The sequence below is a fragment of the Erinaceus europaeus genome, chromosome 10, assembly GCF_950295315.1.
Source record: "Erinaceus europaeus chromosome 10, mEriEur2.1, whole genome shotgun sequence".
NCBI lineage: Eukaryota > Metazoa > Chordata > Mammalia > Eulipotyphla > Erinaceidae > Erinaceus > Erinaceus europaeus.
The window spans coordinates 81,128,135-81,139,211 of record NC_080171.1 but is presented as its reverse complement, the minus strand read 5'-3'; the positions used below and the strand labels follow the sequence as shown (position 1 = coordinate 81,139,211).

The following is an 11,077-nucleotide window of genomic DNA, read 5'->3' as shown; positions in this document are numbered from 1 at the left end:
TAAATAGGCCATATTGAGACAAAAGAATGGGTCTTCCCTTGTGGACTAGTCCACAGCCCATGCCCAGCAGACACTGGTGCTTTGTACACATCACTGTTATCAATACCCCTTCAGGGAACACAAGTCTCCCTCCCTTCAAGGATCAAATGAATGAAGTTCAGAGAGCTGACTTGCCTCAAACTACAGAGCTAGGGAGATCTGATCCCAGATCTCTGTTATCTCACCTTGCTTTCTCATGTTATGACTACAGTCTTATATTAATGCTGTTTCCTATGAGTAAATCAGGTTCAGTATGTTTATTTCCATACCACTGCTATGTTTAGGTAAGCTTCATCAAGCACTCTGAGCTCTAATTTGCAACAGTCTAGCACTGCAATGAGCCAGACAGTTCTTTTTTCCCTGAATTTTTTTTTTCAAAAAACTGAAGTAAAAAAAATCAAGAAATAACTTGACTCAGACAGAATGTGATGTAGCTTTGTGACAATAGAGTGTAAGAAGAAACCCTTCAGGTAATTACCCTGGCTAGCTATTAGCCTGTCCACCAATCATGTTCATTATTTAGATGTTCCATGTCCCCAAATTGGTGCCAACTTGCAAGATGTAGGAGAGTCTAAATTGAGGGGAAGTCTATAAAGAAGTGAAGGAACATAAAGATAGTTCAGTGATTTTTTTTCTGTTACTTTGCATATCCTAATTCTTGGAGGGAAATGGATATCTCTTTAGAGAAAATAAGCAGGGGCCAAGTGGTGGTGCATCTGGTTGAGTGCACATGTTATAATGCACAGGACCTAAGTTCAAATCCCCAGTTCCCAGCTGCAGGAGGAAAGCTTCACAAGTGGTAAAGCAGTCCCTATCTTCTCTCTCCTCTCAATTTCTGGCTGTTTCTATCCAATAAAAAACAGAGATAATAAAAAATTTAAAGATAACAACAAAAAAAAAGAGATACAAATGTTTTCTAAACCTATAAAATGATAAAAAATAAGAATACAAGTCAAGGTAAAGAAAGCATCTTTTATAGGTTTATTGGTCCATCACTTTAAGTTAACTGAGGTAAAGAAACCTTTTAAAATTTACAAGCTAATATTTTATCAAGCAATACAAATTATTTTGTTTACCCCAAAATGTAATACTAACCCCATAGTAAACAGTGAACATAACTTTTATACACATGAAAAAAAAAAAGTAAACATCAAAATGCAACAAAAACATTTTTTTCCCCTTTTACAATTTCTGGGTTCCATAACAAGAGAGCATGAAGGTGACATTTTTTAAAGTTTGGTAGCTTCACATAACAAAGACTTCAATATGTAAATAAAGCACTTTCGCATCAACATACATTCTGGAGCACATTTTTTGTTTGTTTGTTTCACAGCATTTGATTTGGCTTAATGGCAGCATGGAGAAGAGACAGAGGACTTTATCAACAACTTGGTTTGGTTTTTTTCTTTTTAAAACTTTAAATGTAACGAATGGTTCCTACAAATGAGAAATACAGTCCACAACTTGGACATGACCTAAGAAAAACTTCTTCTTTTAATCTCTTTTCAACAGTTAAGATACAGGATAGAAAGTTAGCTGGCAGTTAATTTTCATGGGAATGTATTAGCTGTAGGTCATGTCCCAGTGTGTTTCCAGCTCCCAGAAGTAGTACACAGTCAACAGGACAGCTAGTGGACAGGACCAAAACCTCAGGGGTATCCAGATGAGCAGTACTGACTGTGAGAGCTGCTGGTGGGTTGTTTGATAAAGGCCCAGCTGATACAGGTATCATCGTCTTATCACACTGATATCACAATTTTGTTTGCAATCTGCTTTCCTCTCTCCATTTCAATGGGGAGAGCAAGATGAACAAGCCCATTTCCCCTTCTTCCAGTATCATTTGTGACTGCAGGGCTGGCCTGATACTGTGAATAAAACAGGGATATAGACAGGTGTTACCTGCTCTGACCTGCCTACAGGAAGCTCAGACACCTGGTGAGGGGCTGGCACTGCTAGGAGAAGTACACATGCAATACTCAATCACTGGCTTTATTTTTTAATAATAATTTTATTTACTAATTAGAGAGAGAGAACCAGAGCACTACTCTGGCACTGGGGACCGAACTCAGGACCTCATGCTTATAAAAGTCCAGCATATTAGGCACTATACAACTTGCCAGGTTGCTCACTGGTTTTAATATATATTAAAGTATGTGTGTTAGCAGGATGCTTTTTGCTTTGGGCATTTATTTCAACCTGTGGAGAATTCCTATCTGAAAAAAATTTCTTTTGGGCCCCCACAAAATCTTAAGAAGCTGTTCTGCAGAACCAGAGCACACCTTTAGTACTGTCATAATCTGTATAAGTCTCAATATCTGTGTGTGATTTGTAGATATCGATATCATATATACTCTATAGTCAAAAGTGTGCCAAAATGCATTAAACTATTTTTACATGCTTTCACACAAACAAAAAAAGGTTCTGTGGTCTCTGTGTCTCCTTACATTATCAAAAATATTATTTGGCAATATCCTACTTAACTTCTTCCCAAAAGGCAGCCCAAGCTATAAAATCACATTAGCTAGTTGTTTTTAAAGGGGCTAAGGAATGGCTTTGTCAAATCTCTAGATTTAAGCTGAATAGATGATTATATTTCTAAAAACTTTTTCTACCCATCATCTAAAAAACAATAGTTGTTATTAAGGCATATCTTAATAGGTGTTCTCAAAAAGCACAGTTAGGGTTTTAACAGTCCAGTACATCTTTTAAAGTTTGGATTTTTAATTTCAAAGTGCTAAACACACAGAATGTTCGTATTTGAGACAAAACATCTTATTGGTTTGCTAAAGTTTTTTTTTTTTTCAAAGCACTTACTTACAGGCTATCTACAATAGTAAAACCACCTAAATAACAAAATTTTCTGTCACACAAGAGTTAAACAATCATACCCAGAATGCATTTCAAACACATATGATTAGAAAAAAAAGTCAACCCACTGCCATAGTAGCCTCCAATGGCCTTTTCTAATGCACACAGCCTTGTGCATGTTCTGATTTGTGCAACCATGAGGAGAGCAGGCATCCTTCAAACAAAAAGCTAAGTACCTCTTGGGCAGATGATAACAAAAATCATTTGTTTGACTTAATCACTGAACTAAGAAACCAAAAGGAAGAAAACTCCAACCCCCCCTCAATCTTTAAGTCGAGCTTATGGGATGGCACTTTCATTTATTTGCTGGTAAATGCCACCTGTCATCAGAATAGAGAAAATCTAAAAAGAGGGTATGTCCAACTTGTCAGCATCTTAAGGACTTTTGAAAGCAGAAGGCAAACCCAAATTCCTAACATATTTCTGCAAATGAAATGAAAATGGTCATAGAAGTATTACCTAAGTCTTCTAGTTATACTGCCCAGGTCCTACAGCCTTGGAAGTAGACACCTGGGATTCAGGACTTGGGTGTCCTTGCTGAACACAGACAGCTCATATCCTGAATGGAAGTACCCTTGAGGGCAGCCATAATGGGGCCCAAAACACACCAAACCCAACACTCAAACAGATAAGGCAACACAGACCTAGGACCTTACTTTCCTCTGCAGCTCAGGAGAGAGTATACAGAGTGACTTTTCTACCAATGAATGGTGTAAGAAACAAAGTAAGGTGCCTGTGATTTCAAATGCTATCAACACAGGGTCAATTCACACAAACCCTGGGTGTTTCTTGGATTTGGTATCCTAAGAGAGCAACTATACTTGCAGAATTTCATGTAGAGCCTCCTGTCATTTCATCACAAAAGGCAGCTGCTGAAGAAATGAGCAGCAAGGGTACACTTCATTTCTTCTTATGGCTGGAGACTGAGACAAAACATTTGATTCAACAACATGTAGCACAGACTCCTGGGTGTGGCTGAAATTTGGCATGAAGACAAGCTTATAATTTACCATGATGCCCAGGGTCATTCTGGCTTCTGTCATCTGAACTAAAGAAAGGTATCTGGTGTGTCCAATGAGTAGCATAGTGAAGTAAGAGCAAATCACCTCCATAATTGCACTTATCTGAGATCACCAACAACCATTATTAAGCCTTATTAGAGGGTAAACCCCAACTCCAAACCTGGTTTGTAATATGTCCCCTCCTTGTTTAGGAACAGCAGCTCCTTACTTCGGGTAGAACAACCTAAAGTCTTGGAGATCCATTACATGATGAGGAAGACCAGTGTCCACTCCTACAAATCACAGACACTCTCTTCAACATTATTTGCATTTCTAAAGTCTACAATTTCTAGGGATTCTCCCTTTTGCCTTCACTTGGATTTTTCAGCTAGAAGAATGAAACCTTTCACTTCCTTAGCCCTAGGGCAGCTGAAAGGATGATTTCCATTCCACTGCCATGTGCTCAAGCCTCAAAACTTGTCCAAGACTGTGTGCTTGAAGTATGGCACATCCTCAAGCAAGAACTTCCTGGAAAATAAGTTATCAGAAAGGAGCCAGTGATCTCAGCACCACGGCTTTATGGAGTAAGGATGCAGTGATGAAGCCTCTTTGAGGCAGTCTTTGGCACAGAAGTCTCCAAGTTACATTTCTCATATGGAATCATCTTTGTGCTAATCAAGACAAAGAGGTGAATGAATGCTTGGAACTATGAACTCTCAGAGACCCAAGGAGGTTGTGGAGGTGAGAAAGTCTGGGGAGCCCCCTTCACTTCCTACTGTTCCCTTTTTCCAGGTCAGCCTCCTCATATCACCAGACACCACCATGAAGAAACAACATGAAGAAAGGGATAGAGCCCCTTCTCTAGAGTAACCATTTCTACAAGGAAGTCTATAACATACATTAGTTTTCCCAAGACTTATATACTGGAGGATTGTTTATTTTGTTTCTGCTCCCTCTAGTATCTTAAAGGACAAGAATGGCACACAGGGACCAGAGAAATAAAATTCAAAGATAACTTCATTTCTTTAAGAGTCAGTTTTCTGTTCCCAATGATGAGAAGGAATGAAGAAAATCAACTTCCTTCCCTGCATGTCCCAAAGAAGAACTTCATTTTGTTGTTTTTCTTTTTTGAAGAGCTGCTATTGGTTGAACTCACACATCTATTCCTGCCCCACCATAATGGTTTAGAGGTAGAATGAAACACTGAATCACCATTTGTGAATAGATGGACCATCTTACCCTTCTGCTTCAACAAATGATTTCAAACTGTACCAAACTGCTAATTCACATCAAAGGATTTTTCAAATGGCACAAATGGGGTCTAACAGGACAGGTAAGTACCAATTGATGCAACTTTTTTGAGCATGATGCAACAGAAGAAATTGTTCTGTGCCACCCAGTTGCTGCCACCAACAGTACCACAGCTGTTGCTGATACAAGGTCAAGTCTACAAGTTAGAAGTGGAATGAAGTGCCTTCAACATGCTGCATGTTAATTGGCATTGCAGGTTAATATGCACATATGGCTGTGTATCAGCATAACAAATTCCATTTGAAAATACTACTACTTAGTTGAGGCTCAGATGTATAATCTTATAGAGGTGAGCCACAGGTGAAGGAATACAAGCATGAAATATGTAGCTTCATCTCAGGAGGAAAAGCAAAATAAGTCAGATGATAAATCCTCTTGATCCACATGATTTGTGCTGATTTGAAAAGTAAACATGGAAATAATTTGAAATGAAGACTTTAGATGCAGTCAACATGCCCAAAAATTTGGCTACAAGTTGAGACTTCTAGCTTAACTAGACACTTCACTGTTGCACTTGTCATCTTGAAGGTTCATCCAGACACTGACTTTTCTTCCTGATCGGAAAATATTAAGGATTAAAGCACTTCATGTAGAACATTCACATTAAGTTCAAAAATCTCAACTGTATCATAACAGCACAGCAGTCTCTCACCAGAAGGTTGCTCAGACATTCAGTGGACACTGCAGGAAACACTAAGCTAGGAATTTTTGGTGAAGTAAAGGCAGATTGCACAAAGTAGACATTAAAGGTGGGACTTGGTGTACATTATCTCAACAACTGAGGTGCTGCTCTGATTTCAAGATCATACATACTCTAACTGGACTAATTTCTACTCTGTTGACATTTAACAAGCAGAAGGCATTGAAAAATATCACAGAGAAAAATGCACCATTTTTCATTTTACACAAGACAGTTCCCAATGAACTTCACTCTAGTGTTAGAAACAAATTTGAGGAGCAAGCCCTGGCCACCCCCACCCCTCCCTCCTGCTTCCCAAGGCATCACATAAGGGCAAAGACAATTTCTTTCCATCATGAACATATAAAGATATTGATTTTAAATGCTCCTTCACAGACTCATCATAAACAATCAGCAGGCCACACTCACAGGTATAGGCCATTGAACATTAAGGATTTCCTTCAGGGTGTCAACATCTTCTTTTAGGTTGAGACAAGTCAGCGCCCTTGGAGATCAATTCCAGAGCTCCTATGTATCTAAAAATAACAAAAGCTGCCTTTGTGTCTTCTTTGTGTCCTATGAATAGCCAGACTTGGGTTTCTTCAACAACAGGCAATTCTGCTGTACTCAAATAGGAAACTAGTGAGATGTCAGAGGGTTGCTTTGTCCCTCAGTTTCAAATCTTTGTAGTGTTCCACTTCACCACATGGAGGTATGCTTCTTTTGTTGAGAGAGGATTATAGCCTTGCAGGCTCCACCAAGGAATAAATACTAGTTGAAAACAACTGTTTGGGTAAAGGAAGAAGGGATGAAAAAGAAATACACAAAGGAGAGATGTATCTGTGGTTATGTGCCCAATGCCATCATCTCTCTGGCATAGCAGGGACATTCCAGTATCGGATGCCAATCCCTGTGTAGGTAGAAGAGTCTCTCTTTATCTCTCTCTCTCAAGAAGAAACTTACTTGGCATCTGGTTTCTCCTGCAGTAGTGGAATAATTGACTCCCACGCCATGAGGCACTGAAACGACAACACACACACACACACACACACACACACACACAAATGGCGTTAGAGTGGAGTTTCAGATGTGGGAAGTCAACTTCTCAATCCTATTCTATTGTAATCTACTCTATTACTACCAATCCTGCTGGTGGTCACCTTTATCTCAGGATATCTGTGTATACTGTGTTTTTTTTTTTTTTTTGCCTCTAGGTTTACTGCTGGGGTGTGGTGCCTGCACTATAAATCCACTGCTCCTGGAGGCCATCCCCCCCATTTTGTTGCTCTTGTTGTTGCTATTGTATTTACTGTTATTGTTGTCATTGCTGTTGTTGTTGCTGGATAGGACAGAGAGAAATCGAGAGAGGAGGGAAAGACAGAGAGGAGGAGAGAAAGACAAATACCTGCAGACCTGCTTCACCACTTGTAAAGTGACCCCCTTGCAGGTGGGGAACTGGGGGCTCGAACCGGGATCCTTATGCTGGTCCTTGAACTTTGTGCCATGTGCACTTAACCCATTGTGCTACTGCCTGGCCCCGTTTTATCTTTTTTAGAAAACAGTTTTCCTTCAAGTATATTATCTTAATCTCTAGGAAAGTGAGAAGTATCTCTACAAAGTTTATAGAACATTGTCCATAATGCCCATATCCAGGGATATGTATTCAATTAAAAAAAAAAAATCTTTCCCTTTACACTAAGCAGAACTTGGACTGGAGTTGGTGTAATACAAGTAAAAGACTGGGATATGGGAGAAGGTTCAGGTCCTGAACATGTTGGCAGAGGAGGACCTAGTGGGGGCTGAATTGTTATGTGGAAAACTGGGAAATGTTATGCCATATAAAGTATTGTATTTTACTGTTGACTATACACCATTAATCCCCCAATAAAGAAACTAAAAAAATAATACATTAAAAAATCTTAAGATGGGGGTAGATAGCATAATGGTTAGCATAATGAATAGCATAATGGCCCTTTGGAATATACCTAAAATAGACCTACTAGCTATCTCTAAAACGGAGACCCCGAAGCTTCATCTTCAGTATTCCAGCCTTTAAGTTCATGATTAGTCGACAACTTGTTTGGCTTTATATGTTAAATTCTTTTTCAGCCACCAGGTTACAGATGCTAACATGCACTCTCATGCCTGAGGTTTCAAAGTACCAGATTCAATCACACCACCATAAATCAGAGCTGAGCACTGCTCATAATGTCCCTACTCATGACCACAGAATACAAGTTCAGACCTACAGGGATATAGAGGTTACATAGGCCCCTATGCTGAATATGGGCCCCAGATCAAATTGATGGGGCTTACAGTCAACAATATTTATACACCTTTCCCCTATTTGGGAGCTACTCTCTTCCCTGAACCAGCTTTCTAGCCCTTTTTCCAGCCATGACATCATATCCCCAAACAATATAACCTAGGTCTACCTGCATATCAGATTTCAGGCTCAGGCAAAAACTAATAAAGTCATGGGCCCTTTGGAATATACCTAAAATAGACCTACTAGCTATCTCTAAAATGGAGACCCCAAGTCTTCATTTACAATATTCCAGCCTTTAAGTTCATGATTAGTCAACAATTTGGCTTTATATGTTAAATTCTTTTTCAGCCACCAGGTTCCAAATGCTAACATGATGCCAACTGGACTTCCCTGGACAGATGACCCCACCAATGTGTCCTGGAGCTCTGCTTCCTCAGAACCCTGCCCGATTAGGGAAAGAGAGAGACAGGCTGGGAGTATGGATCAACCAGTCAATGCCCATGTTCAGCGGGGAAGCAATTACAGAAGCCAGACCTTCCACCTTCTGTACCCATAATGAACCTGAGTCCATACTCCCAGAGGATTAAAGAATATGAAAGCTATCAGGGGAGGGGATGGGGTATGGAGCTTTGGTGGTGGGAATTATACCCCTCTTATCCTATGGTCTTGTCAGTGTTTCCATTTTATAGATAAAAAAGTAAAATAAAAATCTTTCCCTTTTGTTAAGCATGTAGAAACTATTGTATTTTACTGTTGACTATAAACCGTTAATCCCCCAATAAAGAAATTAAAAAAAATGTTTTCCCTTTAAGAGGTAGGGAATGAAGCAAGCTGAGCTTCTCTGCTGATATTCTAGGTTCTTAGTTAGGATGGAGATACAGGTGTAGGTGGTACTTGCATATGGGTATCACTCCCACTGGAATGAGTACTGACTAAGAGGCAATGGAAAACTTATTCTTTCTCATCAGCCTTAAATTTGTTTTTTTTTTCAATACATTCCTGGATCTGCCAAAAGAATAAATGTAGGAAGGAACTCTTACATTTATTGAGTTTTATCAAATCCAAACACAGTTAGTCATTTGATATTGCTATCACTAGTCCTCTAAACAACTATAAGATATATAGAATTATTATTTATTATACATATTTCATAGAGAAAATGAGGCACAGAAAGGCTAGGAACTTGCTCAAGTTACAGCTAGTAAGCGGAAGAGCCATAATTCCAAAACCAATGTTCTTTCCACCATGTCAATCAATTCCTAATCCCTGTGAAAGGCCAAGACCTTAGAAGACTGTGTTCTCCTCTGAGAATACCCAATGGACAGAAATGGTCTTCCCTTTGAGTAATCTTATCCATCAATGGAAAGAAAGGAGGACCACAGAAGTCCTTTCTTATAAGCAACCCAGGGAGCAGCACATGTTTGCATGGAGTCAGTTGGGGAGGAGAGAGGTCAAACAGGAAAGGGGAGTGGTGAAATGTCTCTCTTCTTATCTTCTTAGTGAACTTTCTTCCTTTGAGCAGGCAAGGCTGTTCCTGAGAACAAGTGGCCTCTGTCTCTAAGTCTGAAAATGTGTGTGAGTGAGAATGATGTTCACAGACTATGGACCTGGCACAGTCAAATATTATTCTAGATAAGTCACTAACAAAATATTTGAACTTGGCAGGAGATACTCAACACAGAAAGATTCAGTGATGCGGTGTCACACTCCATCTCTGTTTGTCTATCTGAACATTAAAAAAGAGTCTGGAGCAGTGAAATAATGTACGCATGAGATCCTAGATCCACAAACAATAAAATATATAGTATTTTGATAAGGGGTCATCAGATGGCTGAAGGGATCATCAGAGTGAGTCTATAAAACCATCACACAGCTTATAGTAACCTCTAGAGCCTCCATTAACTAACTGACAGCTTCTCTAACTCCAGACCCAACCTACCCTGGGAAGCAGCTGGGCACCAGATGCAAAAGGCACCAAAATTAAAAACATGTTTCCCTCAGTGGTGCCAGGGGCTACCAACATTAACCACATATAAAACAAGGGAAGGCAATGGACAGGAAAGAGCCCTACTTCTGGGTTCTTGATATGCCTTTACAAAATGTCTCTATTACAGAAATGGGCTGCCAATGTGCATGTACAGTGGAGAAGCAATTATAGAAGCCAGAGCTCCCACCTTCTGCACCCCAGAAAGAATTTTGGTCCATACTACCAGAGGGATAAATGATAGGGGAAGTAAATAGAGGACTCTGTACCCCCATTCCATCCTACCAGGAAGCTTGTTTTTATACCACCAATGAAAGGAAATGAATCTGGAAAACACCAGAAGTCAGGTACTGTTTCATTTATATGAGACAGAAGAGGAAAAAAGGAAAGATGCCCACAAGCAGTAATAGGTATAGGGGTGACCTAGAAAGGAAGTGAAGGCAGAACTATTGAAAAAATGGAGGAAGAAGGCCAGGTAGTGGCACACCCGGTTAAGTGCACATATTACCAAGCGCAAGGGCCTAGGCTTGAGCCCTACTCCCCACATCAGGGGGTCTGCTTCACAAGCAGTGAAGCAGGTCTGCAGGTGTCTATCTTTCTTTTTCTCTCTCTATCTCAATTTCTCTCTGTCCTATCTAAAAAAATTAGAAAGGGCCAGGGGTAGATAACATAATGGTTACACAAAAAGACTCTCATACTTGAAGCTCCAGAGTCCCAGGTCCAATCCATAGTCCCCTGCACTACCTACCATAAACCAGAGCTGAGCAGTACTCTGGTTAAAAAAAAGGAAAAAATGGCTGCCAGGAATGGGAGGATTAATAGTTCTGGCACTAAGCCCTAGTAACAACTCTGTTGGAAAAAAAAAAAAAAAAAAAGGAAGGAAGGGAGGGAGGAAGGAAGGAAGGAAGGGAGAAAGAAAGAAAGGA

General features: G+C 39.8%; 1 protein-coding gene across 2 annotated transcripts in view; it reads right to left on the bottom strand.

The window, feature by feature from the left end:
• Positions 1-997: 997 nt before the first annotated feature.
• Positions 998-11,077, bottom strand: part of SNX30 (sorting nexin family member 30) — a 137,380-nt gene continuing 127,300 nt past the window's right edge. Inside the window, exons 9-10 of one of the 2 annotated variants that reach the window (XM_016193271.2) lie at positions 6,862-6,917; positions 998-5,773 (exon numbers count right to left, since the gene is read on the bottom strand). In XM_016193271.2, the coding sequence (XP_016048757.1) occupies positions 5,737-5,773; positions 6,862-6,917 (93 nt within the window). In that variant the 3' untranslated portion in view covers positions 998-5,736. Of the gene's footprint in view, positions 6,918-11,077 lie in introns of both variants that reach the window. The other variant, XM_007534759.3, reaches the window with a different exon arrangement.